We start from the raw sequence: 26048 nt of genomic DNA on the forward strand, positions 1-26048 counted from the left end.
TCTCTGTTTTCACGTATCTTTCTCTTTTAGTGAGATACTTTCCCAAGCCACTAAACACTTCCTCCTTGGAACCTATTTCTTAACCGTAAGTACTTTGAAATTAAGTGATTGTTTAAAAGCTTATCTTGGCACTGAGTGGGGGGAAGAAAAGGTTTGTGTTTTTTTTTAAGTATTTGATTTATTTCCAGCTGAAAGACCAATCTTTTCTTACCTAATTGCTTTAAATTCAGTCAAATTCAACAAGTATGTGCCAAGCATGAGTTAGATGCCATGCTTTTCAGAGTAGTGTAGCCTTGAATCTTTATCAACTACTGTTTCCAGCAGAAAACACACATCAGGTATTATGTTTACTAACTGGATCATTAATTTCATTCCTTATATTAATACATACGCATGTTTACTTGTGCTGGTCTAATTTCTTTGTGCTTTGAAAATATTTTACTTGATCTATCCATGTAAAATATTAGAAATAGGAAATGGGATTTTTTGGATTTAGCTAATGAATCATGAGAATCTTTGAATTTTCAGTATGAAAGTAAGAAAACAGACTGGAATGCTACAAAATTAAATTCTGGTGCTTCATTTATATGCATAGAGGTGTTACCCTTCTCACCTATCATTATATTTTTACTTTTGATAGCTTAGGAGATGAGAGATCATGAAATGAAAATGTTTCAAATAAAGTGAAAATAATCGGGGTGCCTGGCTGGCTCAGTCGGTGGAGCGTGTGACTCTTGATCTCAGGGTTTTAAGTTCCAACCTCATGCTGGGTGTAGAGATTACCTAAAAATAAAAATCTTTTTAAAAAAGTGAAAAAAGGGCACCTGGGTGGCTCAGTTGGTTGGGCCACTCAGTTGGTTGGGCGACTGCCTTCAGCTCAGGTCATGATCCTGGAGTCCCAGGATCGAGTCCCACATTGGGTTCCCTGCTCAGCGGGGAGTCTGCTTCTCCCTCAGACCCTCCCCCCTCTCATATGCTCTCTCTCTCAAATAAATAAATAAAATCTTTAAAAGAAAAAGGGAAAAAAATCAAAATTTAGCATTAGTAAACACTAGAAAGAAGAGGAAAATCTAAGTAATATATTTAGTACCTGGATTGATTAATAATAATGTAATATAGTAATACATTAATGTAATACATTAATACTATCGGTTAATATTAATAAGATGACAGGCTGTTCTCAAGAGTGAGGTGTTCCAAGGCAGGAGAGACAGGTATAAGGTTAATTGTAACTAACACTAATTGGTGCAATTAGGATGTTTAAAATGTGAGCAGAATTCTGCAAGGTTTCCTAGCATTGAGGCCATTCCGTGAAAGGAACCTTCTGGAGAAAGGAGTTGTAGTCTCTCTTTGAAACTGGTGCACCAAGATTCCCATTTCAGTTCCTCCTGTCTCCATTTTTTTTTTTCTTTTTCCTGAGTGGAATTTTCCATCACCCTCGGCTCCTGTGGGAACAAGGACGGCAGCAAACAAAACAGCTAGGTTGTCACTTAGTGATGGGTAGAGCCGCTGGCCTCAAGAGGGAACTACGAATATCCGCTTCGTCCCTACCAAATGTAACACAATGCTTTTACATACATTGGCTGCCCAACAAATGTTTGCTGAATTAGACCAGATCTGTAGTTGTTTGTAACAGAAGAGAAATGACAAAGCCCAGGGCGTGGGTGACAAAGTGTGCTCTGCAAAGCCATTGGCACTGGGCTCTCCTGGGATGCCAGGGTTCTGCACTGGCAGCCAGCAAAGGTAGGAGCAGGGCTGGTTCAGCCTGTGCTCCTCAGGCAAGCTGGAGGCACCAGCATGGGCTGGATCTCCCTGGAGAAAGGGTACGATTGTTCTAATTCTCACCAAGCTGTGTCTACACGGAAGCGCGACCTTTCTCTACTTGGGACAACAGCACCTTCTGGCTTCAGAGCATCCCCTTGAGTATGCTCTGGACAGAATCCTGCAGCCCAGCCCACCTAATTAACCATTTTGGAGCATAGTGCCCAGGAATCTACGTCGTAAACAAGCTCTCCACGTGTTTTTTACGCTAAGTAAGCCTTGAGGACCACTGAGGTTGGGAGACAGGCTTGTAGATCAGGTCTCCGAAATCCTCAGCGTCTCTACTGGACTTTGATTTCAGGACAGTTGAGCTGCCGGTGAGTGTATTTGCTTTCTCCTCTCGGTTTTATGACTATCAAGGAGGTATTTCCTGGAGTAAGAAATCTCATGTGGGAGTTTACAAAAACCCTTTCCAAATAAGCTAAATTGTTCAGATGAAAGTGTGGGACCCTGGTTCCCTCCAGCGCTGCTCTTCTGGGCTGGGCTGGACAGAGCAGCCTTCCCGGCTCTTGCAGGCAACCTTCATTAGAGATGAACTTCCTTCCAATAACAAGAGAAATCTCTTGAGGCGCACCCTCTCTGCTCAGTTACGCGTACTAAAAGGTCCACGGAAGCACCTGGGTTCCCACAATTTCCATCTTCAAAAGAGGAAATTAAAAGTAGTGAAAGAAACAGAAACCTAAAACTGACTGTTGGGCTGAAGACTGTTTAAGTCACTAAACTGAGAGATTAAATTTCTGTACAAACGAAGCGGCCGTCAGCGTAGGAATATTTTGGATGAAGCTGCTTGCTACAAAATGAATATTCAGACTGGACTCCAAAGGCCCTCCAAGAATGTTTGGGTCTCCCGCTGCTCTCAGGGCTAACAGCAACCAGTTTGAATTCACAAGTACACAGCATATACTGAGTGAACACAGTCAGGGGAAGGAAAGGGCAGTTCTATAATTGCAGACAAGTTTTTATTCTGAAATCTTCAAATTGTTCTTATATTTAAAATCATAGCGCAGACTTCTTGAAAGATAAGCAAACAGGCGCCTGGGTGGCTCTGTGAGTTAAACCGCCAACTCTTGATTTCGGCTTAGGTCACGATCTCAGGGTCTTGAGATGGATCCGGCTCTGCGCTGGGCATGGAGGCTGCTTAAGATTCTCTCTCTCCCTCTCTCTCTGCCCCTCCCCGCACTCGCGCTCACTCTCTCTCTAAAATAAATAAAGTCTTTAAAAATATAAATTTCTTTTTAAAAAATGAAGAAAGATAAGCTAATTACATGAACATGTTTTTCCTCTGAGAGATATTGTGGAAATAATCTATTCATTCAGATGGTATTTATTGAAGGCCAGTTGTGTGCCTGGCATCGGCTAGCCTGGAAAAAAATATAAGCAGCTATAGGATAATCAGCGTAACCCCTTTACAATTTTTTTTAATCACTGTGGATTTATTGTTTCCAAAATGGATGTTTCCTGTGTTGATAAAAAAGAAATGTGTTAATTGTAATTGTTTAGACAATATACAAATAGCCTTTCAAATTCTTTTCCTAATATCTGATCGTTAAAAGGAAATGCAAAAGAAAACGTGGAATTTTTTTTAGTATTTCCTGCAAAATGCCTCTTCTTCCCAGGCCCTAAATGTAGGAAGCTATCACCCAAAAATACGGCTTCTATCATTGGGATACAGGGAAAAACTGGGTCCTAGTACTCTGCTAGTCTGAAAGGGTCCTGTGAAGAAGGCCATTGCTTCAGTGGACACTAACGGGCGTCGGGTGTACAGCACCCCTGACTGGCGTCACGCATTGCCTCCGCAAGACGGGAATAAGAGAACGCGGGCATGGGAACGTCAGTAGGCACCGACTGTGTGCCAGGCCCTGTACTAAACTTTCGAGATACATCAGCGAAAATAGACCACAGAATTCCCTGCCCTTGCGGAGCTTCTATTCCAGACTGGAGGCTTACTTTTCCCAAAGTGAAGCTAATTATTGTGAAAGGGGTGAGCACCAGAAAAGAAATAATTGAAATTTCTTTACTTCCTTTTTCATGGGATTGACAGAACGAATTTGTTCGGAGAGCTGTGGTTGCTGCCTATTAAGATAAAAACCGGGCATGTGCACCAAAAGTAGAATCTAGGGCCGCACCTAACAGGTGTTAAGAATCAGTGAGATGTGTTAGTTTCTCTGTCTTACTTCCTGATCAGAAGTAAGCTGGTCAGCCCAGGGCAGCTGATGAAAACTTTGCTAAATTTATGTAAATGCCTGGTGAGACTGGGTGGCTGCGGCGGAGGAGGGGAGCGGCCGGCTGCCAGCGCGGGACACCGCTGGCGGACCTGTCCCAAACCCCGGCTCCCTGCTCCTGACGCTGGGTCCTCCGCTCAGCGAGTGCCCAGCCGCTGTCTAGTCCTGGCGCGTCCACCCCGCCGCGCGCGCTTCGGCCGGTGCGTCCTGCCGAGTCCAGCCGGAGGGAGCGGCGGGTCCCAGCCTCGCGGCCCCGTGGGCAGACGCTTAGAGCGGCCGACCCCGGACTGCGGTCGACCCTACCCCTGGGCTGTGTGCGGGTCACCCTGGACAATTCGGAGGCACCCGGGTCTGGTCCCGGCAAGGGGACACAGCCGGGAACATAACCAACGGTAGCGGGAGGGAGAACGTGGGTACCCGGTGGAAAACACCTTCAGCGCCCAGCTGCGGCTGGCAATCACCATCCTTGGTGGCGAGGGGTGAGACCGCGTGAGAAACCCACCCCACCCTCCAGGCGGCGGTGCTGAAGCCCGCCTGCCCTCGCATCCGGGAAGGCCGCTTCCGCCGTGGGCCGCAACTGGGAGGTGTCTATCTTGAGGTGATGGAATTCAGTGAACTTGCAGCTGGCTGTGCTCGGGCTCCCTTCCGGGGAGGTCAAGGCGGCCGAGAAGGGAGGGGGTCGGTGTCAGGAGGAACCAAGCTGCCAAACCCTCCCTTGCCCAGCCTCTGCTTTTCCTGGTAGGGCAGAGGCTGGGCAGGGAGGGTTTGGCAGCTTGACCTCCTCCCTGGGAGGGAGCCCGAGCACAGCCAGCTGCAAGTTCACTGAATTCCATCACCTCAAGATAGACACCCCCTCCCCACGTAGACACCCACAAACAAGGCAGCCCCCACTGATTTTGCGTTCACTTACTACAGCACTCCTTCACATTGTTTTCTTTGACATCCACGATGGTTAGCCTCTCCTGTATTGTCAGATTTACAAATTAGGCATAGTAAGAGATTAACAACAACAATAATAAAATAGAACAATTATGACAATATACTGTAATAAAAGTTATGTGAACATGGTCTCTCAAAATGTCATTATATCTACTCACCCTTCCTGAGATGATAAAGTGAGGTGAATGACATAGGCATTGTGACAGCTCTAGGCAACTTGACCATATGTCAGAAGGAAGATGCTCTGCTTCCAGAGCTCGGTTGACCGTGGGTAGCTGAAGCCACAGATGAGGAGGACTACTGTATTGTATGTTTCCATTTATGTGAAATGTCTAGAATAAGCAAACCAATAGAGACAGATTAGAGACTGTTTGGAGCTGGGGGAGGTGAGGGGATGTGGGGAGTTACTGCTAATGGTTATGGGTATTTTTTAAGGAGTGTGTGATAAAAATCTTCTAAAATTAGATTATGGTGATGGCTGTGCAACTATGGATATACTAAAATTGCTCAAGTATATATTTTAAATGACTGAATTTTACAGCCTGTAAAATATATCTCAATAAAGCTACTTTTTTAAAGTACAGTGTCCCTGTGTACCTTTCACCCAGCTTTCCTGATTCTTAATGTAAATTACATGACCATAGTGTAAATATTGAAACCAGGAAATTAATGTTGATAAACTATTAACTAATTAACTGACAGATCTTATTCAGATTTTACTAGTTGTCCCACTAATGTCTCAGGGAAGAGAAGAGCAGTCCTTGGCACTGGGGAGTTGGACTGGTCTTGCTAGCACAGCATTGGTATGGCTACCTGCTGGCCTGGCTCTCACACTGGGTCTTTTTTTTTTTTTGTCTTTTTGGACATATAATTGACATCTAACATTATATTAGTTTCAGGTGTACAACGTAATGATTTGAAATTTGTATATATTATGAAATGTTCACAATAAGCCTAATGAACATATCATCACACGTTTCAAAGTTTTTTTGATGAGAACTTCTAAGATTTATCTCTTAACAACTTTCAAATATACAATAGTATTGACTATAATCACCATGCAGTACAATACATCCCCAGCACTTATTTTGTAGATGGAAGTTTGTACCTTTTGATCACCTTCACCCATTTCTCCCGCGCCCCACCCCTCATCTCTGCAACCGCCAATCTGTTCTCCATATCTGTGAGGTTGGTTTGCTCGGTTGGTTGGTTGGTTGGTTGGTTTTAGACCCCACATCCAAGGGAGATCATACAGCATTTGTCTTCCTCTGTCTGACTTATTTCACCGAGCACAGTGCCCTCAAGGTCCATCCATGCTGTCGCTCACACTAGGTCCTGATGTTCTTCTCTTACACATAAAGAATTTCATAGAGCATCAACATCAGATAAAGCTAGTCTGTGACCATGATGGATCAAGATAAAAACATTCACACTCCATAATCATATTTGGACATATATTTGAACTTTAAACATTATCCAAGCCACAACATACCAAACAGTGTCCTTTCCTGGCTAATATGAGTGATTATTGCTGCAGCACCTCTCGCAGGATTAACCTTGCTCTCCTCAGTGCTCCCTGTAGAGAGGGTCTATTAATAGACCCAATCATAGAATTGTATTCCACTTTCTGGGCCACCTCCATTTCCTTGATCCTCCTCCAAATCTACCCAACCGAAAAGTGTTTTCTAATACTGTCACTGAAATTCCCCACAGTCCCCATGGTGTGCCTTCTTCCCTGCTATAATACATAATACACCTGACTTGCTCAACTGTAGTTGTGTTCTTCATGGTCTCTGGTTGGAGAGCATTGATAGCTCCTTTTCTGTTCCAGGATTCAACTCAGGATCCCATACTGAATTTGGTCACCACGTCTCCTTCGTCTCCTTCCATCTTGAATATTTCCTCTGTTTTCATTCATCTTTCATGATCCTGACACTTTCTACCGGCCAGATATATTGTAGAATCTTCCTCCCTTTGTGTTTGTCTGATACTTTCTTATGAGTGGATTCTGAGTACGTATTTTTGGTAAAATAACACAGAAGTGATGTCGTGTCCTTCAGTGCATGACAATAAACAAGCACATGAGCATCCGTGTATAAGCCTTGCCTTCAACAAATATCACTGTGGTGGTGCCTGGGTGGCTCAGTCAGTTGAGCGTCCTATTCTTGATTTCTGCTCGGGTCATGATCTCAGGGTCATGAGATCAAGCCCTTCGTTGGGCTCCATGCTTGGCGTGGAGTCTGCTTGTGATTCTCTCTGCCTCTGCCCCTCCCCCCTCAAAATATATCAATAAAATCTTTTTTAAAAAAATTATCACTGTGGTGTTTGCCAAATGGTGATCTTTTATCTCCATCATTCCTTGTACATTCATTAATGGGAATTCTATCATAAAAAAGCATTATACCTTTCCCCTCATTTTAAAATTTGTTATTTTATTTACATCAGTATGGAATTATGGATAGTTACATTGGGTTATGAGTTATAACCCATTATTAACAGTATTTTGTTGCTCAAATTGTCCTGGTTTGGCCACTGCAAGAGCCGTCAGATGGGCTCTGAGGTCATGTCTCTAATCCATTCTTGAGCCCTTTTTGACCTTTTGGTCCTGAAACAAGAGGTTCCAGGCCTCTCTTGTACTTTCCCTGCCCCAGCCCTGGAATCAGCCATTTCTCCAATGAACTCTGGCTCCCTTTTATTGGAAAATGGCATTTCAAAACCAAGATTTGCGCACAAGGTGTATACAGTGATACTGGGCTTTTGTTGCTTCTAGGTCCTCTGAATGGGCGGAGCTAGGAAATATATTTATGTATCACACATAACTGTGTGTGTGTGTGTGTGTGTGTGTGTGCATAAATAATCATGAGTCTGTACCTCTGATTCCAGTCCAACAGCACAGGGTTCACGCCAGCCTTCCTCCTTTCCTCATTTGTAATTTCCTTCTCCGACAGTAAAAAAAACCTCAGTCTCATTATCCACAATATATTTATTTGTTCAAGCCTAGCACGTGTATATATATAAAGAAGTTTCAGAATTGCTAACCCATACTCTTGTGAAAAACAAGTTTACTAACTAAGGTATAATATTTGTTCTTTTTGTCTTTGACCTTACATTACATCGTCAAAACACTGCTTTCTGAAGTTATTATGGTGACCTTTCTCTTCCTCACTTCAGCGTGTTCCTAATACTAATTGTAAGACAGTTAGGTTAATGTGTCACTGTTTATATTGCCTATGGGGTTCCTTCCACATTCTGGTTGACTTTCATTGTCCATTTGCGTGTTGACTTACCGTGTGACGTATTAGCATGATTTAGAGGAAGAGCCATACAAAAAGGCACACTTGAGCTGTCAGCCCATCCCTACCATTCCATTTCCATTCTCCCATTCTTTTCACCCCACTTACTCTGAACATAACACATTTATTCATCTCTGGTTTATTCTTTCCGTAATTCTTATTGTATATGTATGTTTTCTTATATCCCTTTATTTCTCACATGAAGGATATCAGACACACATACTCTTTTGTCCATGGCTTTTTTCACTTAGTATACCCTGGAAATCATTCTATATCAGTTTATAGAGATTTTCCTCATTCTTTTCTTTTGATAGCTGCATAATGCTCTGTTGTATGGATGTACTGTTAAAAAACAAAATTCAACTGAGTAAAATTTAAAGATCTTATTGGCTTTATTCAATGATTATGAATCAGGCAGCACCCAATTTTCTAACAGATAGAAAGGAGCTCTGAGGAGCTGTACAAAGTGAAAGACTTTTATAGACAGAAGGGAGCAGGAACAAGGCACTTATACTATACAAAAAAGCAAATAAATTGTTATGGCAAGGTCACTTTTCTTTAGGGGTTAGTGGGGTCTATCTGGCAGATTACCTAACAAGTGCAGATTAGGCAATTCCTGACTGACTGGTTTAAGATTCCATTTCTGGGAGGGCTGAAACTAAGTCTTGGTGTGGTGACATGGGGTTTAGCATAAGTGGCTCCATTTCAGGCCTGCTGTCTTGTTTCTAACAGTACCATAGTTCATTCAACCACTCTCCCATATATATGAAAAACCTCAGGCATATATATTTTTACATTGTTAGAGATATATCTTCAGGATAATTTCTAGAAGTGAGATTACTGGATCAAATGGTAAGTGCATATGTAATTATGTTAGCTATTGTCAAAGTTCCTTCCAAAATGGTGTATTGTCACCAGCAAAACTTGAGTGCCTGTTTCTTCAAAGCCTCGCCCAAAGAATGCATTGCATGCTTTTTAATTTTTGCCAATCTGACAGGTATTTAACTTGCATTTCTTTAACTTTGAGTGAATTTGACCATCTTTCTGATATATATCTTTTAAGGGTCATTTTTGTATCTTTTTTAGTGAATTATCTATCTGTTCCTGCCTTTTTACTATTTTCTCAACCTTGGGGCTTTTAACTGTCTCTCATTTTAGAGTCGTCTTTAAATACTCAATGTAGGGGCACCTGGGTAGCTCAGTCGGTTGGGCAGCCAACTCTTGATTTCCACTCAGGTCATGATCCTGGGGTCCTCTGTTCAAGCCCCACACCGGGCTCCTTGCTCAGCTGGGAGTCGGCTTGAGGATTCTTTTTCTCTCCCTTTGCCCCTCCCACTGCTCATGTACTCTTTCTCTCTATATATAAAATAAATAAATAAGCTTTAAAAAAATAAAATAAATAAATAATTGCAAATTTTGTACTCTGAAATACTTATAATCATTTTGTTAAAACTTTAAAAATGTGCGGTGTTTGCATACTATACCCACTAATGGGAAGGGAAATACCTAGAGCTACTTTCTTTTTTTTTTTTTTAAGATTTTGTTTATTTATTTGACAGAGATAGAGAGCACAAGTAGGCAGAGCGGCAAGCAGAGGGCAAGGAAGAAGCAGACTCCCCACTGAGCAGGGAGCCTGACGGGGGGCTTGATTCCAGGACCCTGGGATCATGACCTGAGCCGAAGGCAGATGCTTAACCAACTGAGCCACCCAAGTGCCTCCTAGAGCTACTTTCTGATAGTGAGGATGTTCAACAGAAACAAATAGTTAAGGGAACATTTTTAAGCTTTTCCTGCTTTCTAAAAAAAAAAAATTTAAACTAGTTTGTCCTCATCCAAAATAACTGAGCATTTATTTCATGAGACTCTTTGCCAAGATTCAGGGGACCGTCTGGGAGTGTGGACCTGGATGATTTATAATTAGCTATGGTGAAGCCTGGGCAGATTTAGACATGTTTGAACCATTCCTGCATGATACACTTTCAGTTGTGCAGAGAAATATCAAAGACATTACCCTGCTTTTAAAATTATTCCTGGTCTCCTATACTGTGCTCTCTTCTTGTTCAAGGGACCTAGCAAACTAGCTAAGTGTTAACTAAACCATGAGATCTGTAAAGAAACCAACTTATTCGAGAAATAGAAAAGTGTAAAATGATATGGAACAACTGAGGCACTTTGCCTGTTTTTGGACCTGCTCTCTCTATGCAGAAAATCATATAAAAAAGGCAAATAGTATGACAATGCCTGAGGATCTCAAGGCACTGTATTTTCAACTTTAGCGTGTGTGTGTGTGTGCGTGTGTGTGTGTGTGCGCGTGCGCTTTTCAAAACATGTCCTGAATTCTGAAGTGGAAATGTATTACATCCCAGTGCCCAGCACACTGTAAGGAAATCAAGCGTATTTTACGGACTTAACTCAATGAGGCAATACCTTTATGAGCGTAACATTGAGCTTGTTGCTAAAAGAATAAATATGAAAAGAGGGTTCCAGGTCTTAAGGAGATCACAACAAACTAGTGGCAATGCCACATGGTACTAAGTGCTGTGATGGAGTGGGAGTCCAAAGCTAAGAGGCAAAGGGAAGAAATGGCTGTGGAATGAGCCTGAAGAGGATTTGAATTCCACAATTTGCTTAAACTCTGAGTGTCCATTTCTTTATCAACTCAATAAAGATAATAGTTTCTACCTGGCTGGGCTATTGTAAGATTAAGTGGACAATGTGGGTCTAGCACAATGTCTGACATAGAGTAGAATCTCAGCGACTATTAGCTGATATTATTGCCAACAAACGTATATGGAATTCATCAGATTTCCTTGCTACACTTTTGTACATGATAGCCACTCTCCCTTATATTTATCTGATTCCTTATTGCTCATTAAACTCATCCCCAGACTATATCTCATTTAATACTCTCAATAGGGCATCTGGGTGGCTCAGTCGATTAAGCGTCTGCCTTCGGCTCAGGTCGTGATCCCAGGGTCCTGGGATCAAGCCCCGAGGCGGACTTCCTGCTCAGCGGAGAGTCTGCTTCTCCCTCTCCCTCTGTCTGCCACTCTGCCTGCTTGTGTTCTCTCTCTTTGTCAAATAAATAAAATCTTAAAAAAAAAAACACTCTCAAAAAACATGTGAGATGGTTAGGTCAGAAACCACTTTCATGTTACAGACTAATAATCAGAAACTTAAAATGACTGGACTGGTAAGTGACTAGTCCAAGATCACAGAGTTTAAGAAACCAGGATTTGAGCAAAGATAACTCTCACTCCAAATCTCATCCACATTCTACGACCCCACCTTGCCTCTCCTGATAGAAATTAGGGTTAACCTCACAAAACGGATTTCATAATACACTTTGCTGAGACATACTAGCAGGACTTGCCCCAAAATATGCCAAAGGGCCTCCAAGCCAGCACTGAGAGGGGGACATGGGCCCCAGGTAAATTTGAAGTGAAGAACTTGGATACAAAAAGATTGGAGAGGACTGCTGTGATATTGTGGTTTATAATAAGAAATATATGTATGGTTTTCATCCCTGTTCATGGCACAGAACTTCTAAAATCTTTGGAATCTCTTAACTGATAAGAGCGATAAAGGTGTTCTTTTATTTATACCAAGCCCCTCTCAACTACCGAGGAGTTTAACCTAAAGAAGTGATTTTTGGAAAGCCCTTGAGGATGGGGCTGGTTGCCAGGGGAACCAACCTTGTGATTAGAGGGTTGGAACTTTCAACCCCACCTCCCAGACTTCCAGGAAGGCCAGAGGAGGGCTGAAGATTGAATTCAGTTACCAGTGGCCAATGGTTTAATCAATGATGCCTAATGCAATAAAGCCCCAAAAGGATGGGGTTCAGGGCGCTTTTATGTTAGGGAGCCAGCAGGGTGGCAACCCCAAATTCCACATGTTCTGAACTTATGTATCTCATCATCTGTTCATTTGAATCCTTAATTTCCTTTGTAAAATAGCAATAACCTAGTAAGTAAACTGTTAAACTGTTTTCTGGAGTTCTGTGAGTCACTCTAATTAATCGAACCCAAGGAGGGATCATGGGAACCTTCAGTCTATAGCTGGTAAGTCAGAAGCACAGGTGACAACCTGGGCTTGTAATTGCCATCCACAGTGGAGAAGTAGGAGCAATCTCACGGGACTGAGCCCTTAACCTGTGGGATCTGAAGTTATCTCCTGTAGACAAGGGTCAGAATTGAGTTGGATTGTAGGACACTCCAGCTGGTATTGCAGAATTGCTTGGGGTGGGAAAAATTACCACCTATTTGGTGAGCAAAAGTGAAGTAGACTATTTTGTGGGTAAACAGAAAACAGGGGAGATTTTTTGTTTTTGTTTTTGTTTTACAACTGCTAATCAGAAATAAATCCAAAACAAAAGGGAACTTATAAAAGGAGCAAGAGGGGAAATGTGTGTGTGTGCTCACAAGCTCAGGATGGTGCAATTTTAAAGAAGCCTGTTTTCTGCAATTCACTACCACTGACAACTATAACAAGTTGGTCATTCGTTCCCCCATCTTGTGTGGATACTAGGTACCTGTCTAAAAACAGTACCAATAACCCGGTTTTGCTCCCTTACTTCAAGAGAAGCCATTGTTCCTTTGACCAGTTCAGTGAATTCCCTCCCCCAGGAACCTCTGTCTTGGGAGAAGTAGAGACAGAAATTATGTTCTTCAAAGATCAGCAAACAGGGGCACCTGGGTGGCTCAGATGGTTGGGCGCCTGCCTTCAGCTCAGGTCATGACCTCAGGGTCCTGGGATCGAGCCCCCGCATCAGGCTCTGCTCAATGGGGAGTCTGCTTCTCCCTCTCCCTCTTCCTCTCTCCTCCACTCGTGCTCTCTCTGTCTCTCAAATGAAAAAATAAAATCTAAAAAAAAAAAAAAACAAAAAAGATCAGCAAGCAACTTAATCTAAATTGTCCCACTTGCCTGTGAAGCAAAATGCCTCAAAACAGGTTTCCATGAGCAACCTGGGAGTGTACTTACACCAACTTTTTCCTTTTCAGACCACGGCCATTGAAGACCCTGCATCGAAAATGCAAGCTCAGTCACCAGTGGTCATCGTGACTCAGCCTGGATGTGTTCCCATGGCCCAAACCTCCAACTGGCAGACAGGCATGTGTGATTGCTTCAGCGACTGTGGAGTCTGTAAGTGCTGGGAAATGCCCCCATAATTGCCGTGGAGGTGAAGGACCAAAGGCCAAAGCTTTCCCTCATTCCTCCCTTATGGTGTAGTAAAGGTTCCCTGCCTATTACAGGGCACCTGGCATGTCAGGCAATGAATAGTAAGTGAAGAAAAAAGGCTTGTGCTGATTATAGCTAATTTTTCTCCAGCACATCAATCAATAGTCTTACTTCTAAGATACGTCCTGGAATTAAGATGATATTAACGAAGCTGATGATTCTCAAAACCAATGGGTCTGACCTAATGATTATAAATAGACCATACATTAAAATAAAAGAGACATTTCCATTGATTTAAAAAAAGAAAAAGAAAAAAGACTCTTCTTACATATGTAAACTCATTACTTTAGAGTTACATTGTGCCCGGCACACAAGACATGGTATTCATCCATGGTTTCAACATGAACTCAGCAAAGAGCTATTTAAATTTATACATTTAGGTTTTTATATAGCTGAGAATAAAGAATTCTAAAGGCAGTCAGCTTCTCATCAGGAAAAGAATCTCTAACTCTACTTTGTTTCCTTTTTGTGAGATTTCTCCAAATAAAGTTGGGGAAAGTAAGTTCAGGGATGGGATGGTGGTGTCAGAGAGGACCAAAGAGCTTAGTGCTCAACACCAAAGAAGAAACAAACAAACCTGCTTACAAAAAAATTTGCTTCGAGGTTTATTTGCCTGCCTCAAGTCCGCAGAGTGTTCTGAGACAAGGAAAGAAAATAAATTAACCTTACCAGTGAAATTGAAATTTGGAATCAAGTTGACCCCTGAGCAACATAGGTTTGAACTGTACTGGTCCACTTATATGCAGATTTTTTTTAACAGTCCAGCACTATAAAAGAATTTTCTCTTCCTTATGCATTTCTTAACATTTTCTTTTCTCTAGCTTACTTTATTGTGAGAATACAGTATATGATACATATAACAACAAAACATGGATTAGTAAACTGTTTATGTTATCAATAAGGCTTCCGGTCAAGGGTAAGCTATTAGTACTTACGTTGGCGGGGAATCAAGAGTTACACACAGATTTTTTTGACTGCGCAGGTGGTCGGTGCTCCCAAACCCCCACATTGTCCAAAGGTCAACTGTACATTAAAAAGCACAGAGAAAAGATTACCTAGAAAATGGAACGATGGGTTTGTTCATTGGCTCTCATTGTCTTACTGGATGACCTGGGGTGATGACTTACACATCTCAAGATATTAGTTCAACAGCTGCAAATCTTGGTAATACTAAGACTGACTACATTACTAAAACCCTCTAAAGATGAATAGTTTAATCCTCCAGCCCTTTGCATTGTCACTCAAATAAGTGAATTACAAGTTTTAATATAAGTTTAATTGCTTCATGGCAGGACTCCTTAATTGCAGCCCTGACCAAATCATTCTCCCTTCTTAAAATATTTCAGTGGTTCCTCATAACTTTCATGACCAACTCCACGCACTCACACTTTGTCATCCAGTCCCCAACATGCCTCACCCTCCAGCTTTACCCCCGTCCAGTCTAGCCACACTGAATGAACACCAGCCATTGCCAAGACATGCCAAGTGACCTCAGAGACACTCGGCTCCCTTTTGTCTACCTGCCAAATTCTACTCATCTGTCAATATCCCACTCAAGCAGCATATCCTTCCCAGAGCCTTTTGAGGCCTCATTTCTGTGGGTGACCTCTTGACATCTTGAGTAGATTTCCGTTGCAGAATTTTTCATTTTATTATCTGACTGCCCTCCTAGACAGAGGCAATCAGGTCTGGGGACAATCTCTGGGACATGGCTGGGTCTCAGTGAGGCATTCAATAGACGAAGGAAGGCAGGACTACCAAAAGGATGCACACTTGCCAAGGTGTGGTGATTCCTGAAATGACTGGGTGGGGAGAAGGGAGAAGCCGATGTAACGCCAAGCAAAAGCATCGCAGACGGCCTTGGCAGCAAGATGTGTGGCAAAAGCCCCAATGATTGGGACTGCTGTTTGTGAAAGCAAACTAGCTTCCAAAGGTGACAGGAACAGAGTAGAGTAACTCGTGCCTCTGGCTTCATGTGTCCAGGTCTCTGTGGCACATTTTGTTTCATGTGCCTTGCATGTCAAGTTGCAGCTGACATGAATGAATGCTGTCTGTGTGGGACATCCGTCGCAATGAGGACCCTCTACCGGACCCGATATGGCATCCCTGTGAGTCTCTTACAACACTGTATCATTCAGACATGCCCCCACTTTCAAAATCATCATTATAAACCTGCAAACCATTTGATGGTGTCCATCACCTGAATTTGATTGATAGGTCTTTCCTAGCATGTGCAACTTTGTATTCAGTTGCTGTAGCAATAGGTCCCCTTGGTTATGTGACCTCCTTCTAGGTTTCTGTTAAAGACCTTAGAACATAGGCAGCTCTCATATTTGCACTGTGTATCATACAATGGGCGGAGATTATTCAGAATCTAGCATGCCCCAAGTACATGACAGAGGACACCTCACTGAATCCTCACACCCTCCCTGTAAAGTGAGTAGGTCCACATTGTACAGATGAGGACTTTAAAGTTTTAAGGGGTGGAGTGACTCACCCAAAAACATGCACTAGAAGTAGAAGTTGTCAATATTCAACCCTGTCTTTCCATGAACGCACATTCCGATACGTCACAAGCTGCACCTCATGTGACAGGAGCTTGTGTCCGTCAGGACTTGCCAGGGAAAATCACTTCTCGGCCTTTTGGCTAAGATCAAGTGTAGGACTTGCCAGGGAAACACAACCAAAAAGAGATATAGATGACACAGACAGAGATAAATATAGACCCATCTAAAGAGAGACTTTAGGGAATAGGTTCATGTGATTGTGAGCGTTGGCAAGTCCAAAAATGCAGAGTAGGCTGGCAGGCTAGGAAGAGTTGCCGCTCGGGTCTGAAGGCAGCCTGCCAGCAGAATTTCTTCTTGCTCTGGGGAAGTCCATCTTTTCCTATTAAGACCTTCAATGGATTGGATGAAGCCTACCCACACTACAGGGTAAATCGCTCATCATCCACTGATTTAAATGTTACTCTCATCTAAAGAGTCTTCAAAGAAACATCTAGAATATATGGGTACCGTGGCCTAGCTAAGTTGGCACATAAAATTAAGCACCACAGGGAACAAATAAATAGGCAGAATATATTAGGAACTTATTTTATTCCACTGAAATTATTTTTTTCATTTAAAGATATTTCTTAGTTCTTTAATGACAAAAATAATACATGCTATATACCTAATTTTATGACAAATTCAAACACAGAATTATGGAAAGTAAAAAGTGAAAATCTCACCCCTTTACACACAGTTCCACTACTCAGCTACAAACTCTATTAATAATTTGGTATGCACTCTTTCAGGTTTTTTCTATGCTTATAAGGTATACAGATATAGATTAGATGGAGCTAGAGCTATGGATATAGACATATGGGGCTGGAGGTTTGCAGGGCTCTTTTGATTTGTGTTTATCTTTTAAAATGGGATCATACTATACTACAACTTTTTTTCCCACGTGACATTTGGTAGACCCCTTTTGTGTCTGCAATACAGATCTTTTTTAATGTGTTTGTAGTAGTCCACCATACAGATAATTTACTTAACCACTTCCTTACTGATGAAAGGTTAAATAGTATTGTAGATTAAGTAGTTGTTAGGACATATAATTCTGTATATGCACTGGTAATTTTGTACAATAGTGTCCGAGATTGAGTGATAGATCGCAATGTATGCACATTCAAAATTTGAAAGATACCATTAAATACCCCTCCAAAAGGATTATATCAATTTATAATCCATTAACATTATATGTGTGTCCCATATTGGGTAATATTTTTTATGTTGCCGGAGAGGCAAAATGATATTTGATTGTTGCTTTAGTTTAAGTTTTATTAGTTAAGATCAAACAACTTTTTAAAACTATTTTGTCCCTGGGGCGCCTAAGTGGCTCAGTCAGTTAAGTGGCTGCCTTCGGCTCAGGTCATGGTCCCGGGGTCCTGGGATCAAATCCTGCATTGGGCTCCCTGCTCAGCGGGAAGCCTGCTTCTCCCTCTCCCTCTGCCTGCCACTCCCTCTGCTTGTGCTCTCTCTCTCTGGCAAAGAAATAAAATCTTAAAAAAAAAAAAAAAAAAAAAAACTAGGGGCTCCTGGCTGGCTCAGTTGTTAAGCGTCTGCCTTCGGCTCGGGTCATGGTCCCGGGGTCCTGGGATCGAGCCCGGCGTCGGGCTCCCTGCTCCACGGGAAGCCTGCTTCTCCCTCTCTCACTCCCTCCTGCTTGCGTTCCCTCTCTCGCTGTGTCTCTCTCGGTCAAATAAATAAAATAAAATCTTTAAAAAAAATAAAAATTAAAAAGTTAAAAATTAAAATTAAAATAGAAAAACTATTTCGTCCCTTTGCATGGCTTCTATAAATTATCCATACATATACTTTGTTCATTGTTTTACTGGGTTGTTTGCCTTTTCTTATTGATTTGTGGGAGCTCTTTATTTAATTGTGCTATATTGGAACACCTGGGTGGCTCAGTTGGTTAAGCGTCTGCCTTCGGCTCAGGTCATGATCCCAGGGTCCTGGGATTGAGTCCCGCATCGGGCTCCCTGCTCAGTGGGAAGCCTGCTTCTCCCTCTGCCTGTGGCTCCCCCTGCTTGTGTTCTTGCTCTCTCTCTTTCTCTGACAAATAAATAAATAAAATCTTTTAAAAAATAAAAAAAAATGTGGCTATATTGTTTAACATGAAAGTTATCAAGTTTTTTAAAGGTCTAGTCCATAATCAGTTTTTCTAAATGCTTTTCAGGTATTTGAAAAATGAATAACAGTCTGAAAGTAAAACTTCACTTGGTTTTAACAAAATTTAAAAGGTTGGAGGGCAGAGGAAGAAATAAGGCATTCTAAAGACCTTATTTTGTATGAGATTGACAAATACAATTTTTTCCACTTTTTAAAAAAACTTTATTGATATATAATTGACTTACAATAAGCGGTATATATTTAGTGTATAATTTGATAAGCTATATACCCGGGATATATACCCATGAAACTAACCTCACAGTCAAGATAGTGAACATATTCATCACCTCCAAAAGTTACTCACGCCCATTTGTAATTCTTCCCTCTTTCCCCTCCTTACTTCCCCAACTAATGTTTTCTGTCACTATAGTTTGCATTTTCTGCAGTTTTATATAACAGAACTGTCCAGTCTGTATTCCTTTATCTAGCTTCTTTTAATCAGTATAATTATTTTGAGATCCATCCAAATTGTTAAGTGTTCTTAACACAATAAATTAGGGGGAAAGGAAAATAATTAGATGGCAAATAAGCACATAAAAAGATGTTCAACATCATTAGTCATTATTAGAGAAATGCAAATGAAAACCGCAATAAGATACCACTATTCAACTATTGGAATGGCTAAAATTAATCAGACTAAACCACACCAAGTGTTGCCAGATATGGAGGAACCGAAACTCTCATGCAATGCTGGTGGGAATGTAAAATGCAGTTTCTTAAAAAGTTAAATGCATCTACCATTTGACCCAGCCATTCTACTCCTAGATATTTGCCCAAAGAAATATATCCATACCAAGACTTGTTTCAAATGTTCAGAGCGGTTTTGCTTGTAACAGCCCCAAACTAAAAACAATCCAGATGTCTGCCAGCAGGTGAATGGATAAACGAAGTGTGATATATCCATAAAATGGAATACTACTCAGTAATAAAAAGGAATGAATTACTGATACACACAAAAACCTGAATGAATCTCAAGATGAATAGGATTTTAAATTGTGGGTAAAAATGGAGGGTCCTCACTAATTGGATAAAAATTTGTTGTGGGGGCGCCTGGGTGGCTCAGATGGTTAAGCGTCTGCCTTCGGCTCAGGTCGTGATCCCAGGGTCCTGGGATCGAGTCCCGCATTGGGCTCCCTGCTCCTTGGGAGCCTGCTTCTCCCTCTGCTTCTCTCTCTCTCTCCCTTCCTCTCTCTCTCTCTCCTCCTCTGTCTCTCATGAATAAATAAGTAAAATCTTTAAAAAAAAATTTGTTGTGGGACATCTCTAGGGAATAAAAGCAATCAGGCAAGACCTATGCAACAACAAGAAGAAAAGAAGTTAAAAAAAAAAAAAGCAGGGAGGTGTATGGGGATGCCTGGGTGGCTCAGTTGGTTAAGCGGCTGCCTTCGGCTCAGGTCATGATCTCAGGGTCCTGGGATCGAGCCCCACATCAGGCTCCCAGCTCAGTGGGAAGCCTGCTTCTCCCTCTCCCTCTGCCTGCCACTCCCCCTGCTTGAGCTCTCTCTCTCTCAAATAAATAAAATAAAATAATCAGTGAACACCAAACATAAAACAATTTGGCTATCTCATGAGTGAGAGCAATTTAGATTTCTCTGCTGGGCCAAAATGTCTTTACCCTTTATTCTTTCTTCCAGTATGTCTGTGTTAAGTCTTAGGGAGTCTCATCTCTTAGAAGATAGGTGAAGAACTGCCCCCACCTAGCCCCGTCCTCTCCTAGGACCCCAAAGCCCACCCCAGGGTCCTCTGTTAAATTCACCTGCCTGCTGTATCCTGGGGCAAAGCCACAGCTTGGCAATGTGGGGCTGGCCCAGCTGCTCAGGCAGTCTTCAGTGAACCTCCTGCCTTCCATTTCCCCGCCTGTTCGTCCTTTCTGAGTTCCAGGTTTTTAAGTTCGGGATTTATCAAATGCCCTGCCCATGACCCTGTTAGAGGTTTCTGCATCCCTAGCTCTGTTCTACTTTCTCCATCAGTGTAATCCCATTTGCTCCCGATTTCCAAAAAACTGTTCAAAATTCCTGGCCCACTAAATGACCCCATTCCTGTTTTCTAGTATAGCTTTGATTTATTTACCAAAGCTCTGCAAGCACATAGCTTAATTTTAGATTATCTAATTATTGTTAAGAAAAGTAGTAGCCCACAAACTTCTCTCTCCTACCATCTCCTCCCCAGAGCTCTGTAGGTATTTTCCTCCCTATCTCCAAATCATAGACTTGTATGGCTACTTTTTGAGTTTTCCATTTGGGGCATTGTCTATAGACCTCCCACTATAAACGATGAGAATTTAGTTCTGTTTTGTTCTCCTTCCCTGCCACAAACATGCACCCTCTCCCCACCCCACTTCTTCCAAAATAAGTATATGTAATTTGGGTTAAATCCATATTTGCTACTTACGTTATGAGACCTATGTTTGCTCTTCCGAGTTGAGTCATGTAGTGAACTATGATTGCTTTTTCCATCAGACTTTGTTTTTCCTGGTCTTAATAATTCTTGGCGTTTTAATTAGTAATTTTCCACTCTCTGACGAGTCATTTTCCACTTACTTTAACCCCCAAACTCTCCCAGTTTTCTAAGTCTCTTTCCAACATATTCAACATATCAGACATTCTACCATTTTTATCTTGTCAAAGAAATCACTCCCTGACCTACAACTACCCTTGGAACTAACTGCTCTTCATTTGCGGTGCCTAACTCTCTTACCCTGGGATCTCCTTCACCATCACCCTGGAGATTCCATTAGCGTCTCTCCTGTGTTAGGTTCCTGTTTCTTATATTCCACATCTTCCTCCTTCTTGGTTTCCTCCCTCATTGCGGGTGGAGATATCCTCTAATAGCTTCCTGAGACAGGGAAGTGGTGCAGAAGAAAAGAATTTTGAGGTTTTACTTTCTGAAACTCTCTGTTTTTCCCTCATACTGACAGCTTGGTTGATTGGTATCTTCCATATTCAATATTACAAAGTACAGGAAAACATTTAATGTCATAAAAAGAGGAGTTATATGGAAAAATCAGTTAACATTTTCCTAAATGTATCCATCCAAACTCTGAATTCAACGGATCAGTTCCTTCTGCTTCTCTTCCACGTGTCTTAAAAATCCATAAGTCTTACTTTCCAAACAGGTGGATTTTAAATTTCTATTTCTTTTATACTTTCAAACAGGGATCCATTTGTGATGACTATATGGTGACGCTTTGCTGTCCTCACTGTTCTCTTTGCCAAATCAAGAGAGACATCAACAGAAGGAGAGCCATGCGTACTTTCTAAAAAAACTAACGGTAGGTCCCAGAATCTGGGTTTTGTTTGAAACATAATAAGGGCTTTGTAAATTATGCATTATTTTGAGTAATAATTTAAAATAACAACTCCTTAAGTCTCTCAAATGTTGTCTTAATGTAAAGATTGATTTTGGTTTCTTCTTATGAAGAAGATAGCTGCATTACGTTACTTGGGCCGCCGTAACAATTTACCATAGCCTGGGTGGCTTACACAGTAAGAATTTGTTTCTCACAGTTATGAAGACTGGGAAGGTCAAGATCAAGGTGTGGGCCAATTCAGTTCCTGTGAGGGCTCTCCTTCCTAGATTACAGATGACTACCATTTCACTGTGTCTTCAAATGGTGGAGAGAGAGTAAACTCAGGTCTCTCTTATGAAAACAGCAATCCCATGGTGGGGGGCTCATCTTCATGACCTTATTTCAAACCTAATTATATCCCAAAGGCTCTACCTCCTTATACCCTCACAGTGGGGGTTAGGGTTTCAACATACGAGTTTTGCAGGGGGCACAGACATTCAGTCTACAACAATTAGCTTTATAATTTGAAACCATATTTTAGTAAATAAAGGGATGGTGATTTTTCTAGACTTCCAGAATTCTCTTTATCCATTAATAAGGCACTTACCACTTGTAAAATGCAGAGTGTGGTGAGATACAAAAGAAGTAGAAAACATGCCCCCTACTAAGACAATCAAATCGACAAAAGAAATTGGCAAATAACTATAAATAGTAGAGCAAATGAAAATTATATGTTATGTAACATTTGAATTGATTGCAGCATAAAGCATCTATCAAGAATGAGGGAAGATTATACAGGAAGATCCTATTGAAAAAAATGAACTCTGAAAGTGGTAGATATAGAATATTTGGAAATGTTATATAGAATCTGAACTTCTGAAAATCAATCAAATCATTTCCAACTAATTTTTCCAGTATTCTCAGAATTAGCTATTAAGCAGAAATAAACATGATTTTGTCAGTCTCCTATAGAATTTATCCTGAGTATGGGAAGGAAGCATTAATTTTTCCATTCTTTGTAATATGCCACTTCCTTTTTCAAGTGAATGAGAACCCTGCATAGGTTAACAAATATAACTTGTGGAGGATATATTTTAAAATGTCATTTATTTAGCAAATAATGTATCAAGTACCCAGTCCTATGCAGGACAATGCTAGGTGCTGTGGGGAGCAAAAATAAATAAGCTGGCCCTCTTGTTGTTAGAGACTTTATACTCTAAAAGAGAAGATTAGGCAGCCTTTAAATAAAACGTTGGGTCTGACTAATGCCTTTAGACCAAGTGCTATTTTATGTTCAGAGGAAGAACAGATCATATTCTGTGAGATGTGTAAATGAAAGTTTCTTGAAGGAAGTGGTTTTTTACTCTAAAGAGGAAGTGACTATCAACGTCACAACAGGAAATGGATGGCACTCAAATTGTAATAATACAAAGATTTAATGAAAACCACCCACAAAACAGGCGTGGGTGGGAGGTCTAGGGAAATGACAGGGAGGGTCTCAGAGCAACCTAGACTAGCAACAGTTGAACTGTTAACCACCCCTGGGCCTCAGGGAGCAGTTACCAGCATCCCAAAAGAGTGAGCTCTGAGAAGGAGAAGGCTGCCCTGAAACCAGTAACTTCTCACTAGAAAGACAGGAGCAGCCTGGGGCAACCTCACAGGAAGTAGGCAAGAGGAAAGGTACCCTGATCTCACTTTCCCGCGTCCTTCTAGGCTTCCTACTGTTTGAACCCACTGGTTGGCAGCGGGCAGGAAAGTGTTGCTGTAGTCCATAGGTCAGACTCCCAGGACACCCAGCAGGGCAAACAAGGATGGAAATGGATCAGATGGGGCGAACATAAAATCTCAGACACGAGATGTGACTTTAATTAATAGAAATGGATACTGCTTCTAATCAGCAACAACATTAGTGAAACTATAGAGGCAGAAAAAAGGAAAAACATCTTTACGAGCTTAGGTCCATCCAACTTGGCAGGAACATATAAGTAGGAAAATAATGAGAAAAGAAAGACTTTAAAGGTGAGTTGGGGCCATGGCATGCAATACAATGAAATTAGGCTAATGATTTGGCCTTTTATTTGGCAAGCAGTGGGGAGTTAGTGTAGGCTTTATGTAAGGGAGTAACATAAAGAGAGCTATTACTTTAGAAGAATTAAATCTGAGAGTGGTATATAGCCAGACAGGACAGGATGAAGTCAGAAGCAAAGATGAAGAGTTGAACAAGTTCAGCCCTGTTTATTTAAATAAATACATGAGACAAGTTGGATAAAATATATATCCACATATACATAATGAATCCTGACATCTGAACTTATTTTTTTTTAACCTCAGAGAAATTATCTTACTGAATCTTTGAATTGGTTTGAAGTAAAATACCTTGGTGATCCTGACTCTGGTGCATCACCTTGAACCCAATATTGATCAACAGTGAAACTTTAGATATACAAATACCTGAAGTGCGAGAATCAAGAGGCAAAGATCAAAGAATAACATGATTTATGTTAAAAATAGGTTGAGGGGCACCTGGGTGGGTCAGTCAGTTAAGCATCTGACTTCAGCTCAGGCCATGATCTCAGGGTCCTGGGATCCAGCCTGGTGTCGGACTTCTCCTCCCTCAGTGGGGAGTCTGCTTGTGTCTTTCTCTTGGGCCCTCCCCGCCCACCCCCCCGCCCCGATGGTGCTCTCTCTGTCTCTCTCTCAAATAAATAAATTTTAAAAAATAAATAGGTTGAAAGAAAGGGACATAGGAACCAGCAGAAAAAGCTCCAAATTGTGAACACTGGAACACTTGGAGCAACAAAGTAATTTTAGATTATAAATGAAATTTTTAGAAAAGATTATAACCAAAATAAAATATCTGTGAGTCCATACTTATATAAATACATGATTAAACAAACAAACAAATAAATAAACACACGGGGGAGAAGAGACAAATTTTCCAGAAGTACAGAAGAATTCCAAAAAATGTATGTGTGTATTCCTCCCTCAAGGAGATGGAGCATAACTGCCCACCCCTTAAGAGTGGGTTTGTACAGTGACGTCCTTTCCAAGAGTATAGTATGAAAAAGGGAAAAAAAGAGTAAATCTTTATAGTAGAGAAACCTGACAAGACAATTTCAGCCAGGTGACCAAAGGGAACCTCATCAGTGATAGGTATTCTGCAAAACCTGACCAGTAGTCGTCAAAACTGTCAAGGTCATCACAAACAGGGAAAGTTTGAGAAACAATTACAGTGTAGAGGAACCTATGGAAACATGATGACTAATGTGCTATCCTGGATGGGATCCCGGAACAGAAAAAAGACATTAGGTAAAAACTGAGAAGTCGAACTCAAGTGTATGCTTTGATTAATAATATGATGTACCAACAAACCTACCTTGGTAAGATGTTAACTGAGGGAAATTGGTGCAGGGTATATGGGAACTCTCTGTACTCTCTTTGCAATTTTTCTGTAAACCTACAATGATTCTAAAATTTAAAGTTTATTCAAAATAAAAACATAGATTAAGAAAATTCAAACCTATTCTTTGTGTGTCCCTCATAGGTGAAAAGCTCTTATTGAAGCAACTGAAGTTAGCAGACACCCTTCAGCTTGAGTCTTCCTCTGCGTTTTGCAACTGAAATATGATAGATCTGTTTAAGTACAATCGATGGGGTAAAAAAAAAAATGGAATTTTGATGTATTTTAAATGAATGTTTTCCCTTAGTTTTGCTAAATGGTCCAGCTTAGTTTCTCCTTGCTTTCATATTATTAAATTTTCTGGCTTATGAATTTTGTGTTACACTTGGCATGTGAACAAAATAAAAGATTTTACTAACAAGATTTTTCGTGCTTCTTTTGTTCTCAATGTCTTTATGTCATTAATTTTAAGGGTCAGTCTCATACTTTTGTTCTGATAATTTGGTTTCTTCACAGGAAATTTTGGCCCATGGCAACTCAGTTCTCTTTCTCTAAGACCTTGGAGACAGAAAAAAAGACTACAGATAACTATTATAAGACACTTATAATACTAATTTAGCCAATTTAGAAAAGATTATAACCAAAATAAAATATCTGTGAGTCCATACTTATATAAATACATGATTAAACAAACAAACAAATAAATAAACACACACATGCATTATATAAATACATGATTAAACAAACAAACAAATAAATAAACACAAATTTGCTCCTTATTATCTATAAGGATTATTAATGCTGACAAAACAACAGCACAATATGCCCTGCTTCCTAGCTGCATACCTGACAGGTTTGTTGTGTTGATACTCTTTCTCTTCTCAATACGAAGTATCAGGACAGGTAATAAAAATACAGTGCTAAAATTCAGTATGACCCAGTTGTGATGAAATATTGGTGATAAATGCATGAAGCAACATTTTTTCCACATTTATTATTCTATGTGTTCCACATGCATCATTTTGCCCTGATGAAAATCTCACTCCCCAGTTTCCTTTGGTTCTCTTCCTACCCTTGAATCCATTTCATTTGTTGGGATGGGGTAAAGGGGAGGCAAAACCACTGGATAGG

The 26048-nt window shown here is 41.0% G+C and overlaps 1 protein-coding gene across 1 annotated transcript; it reads left to right on the plus strand.

The window, feature by feature from the left end:
- Positions 1-25340, plus strand: PLAC8 (placenta associated 8). The gene is made up of 5 exons (XM_028124156.2): positions 1-85; positions 13276-13417; positions 15497-15621; positions 21384-21499; positions 25062-25340. The coding sequence occupies exons 2-4, from the start codon at positions 13306-13308 to the stop codon at positions 21486-21488; spliced, it is 342 nt and encodes a 113-aa protein (XP_027979957.1). The 5' UTR covers positions 1-85; positions 13276-13305; the 3' UTR covers positions 21489-21499; positions 25062-25340.
- Positions 25341-26048: the final 708 nt, after the last annotated feature.

Source organism: Eumetopias jubatus, unplaced genomic scaffold (genome assembly GCF_037043125.1).
Source record: "Eumetopias jubatus isolate StellerSeaLion01/CBP00866 unplaced genomic scaffold, mEumJub1_p1.0 scaffold_2, whole genome shotgun sequence".
NCBI lineage: Eukaryota > Metazoa > Chordata > Mammalia > Carnivora > Otariidae > Eumetopias > Eumetopias jubatus.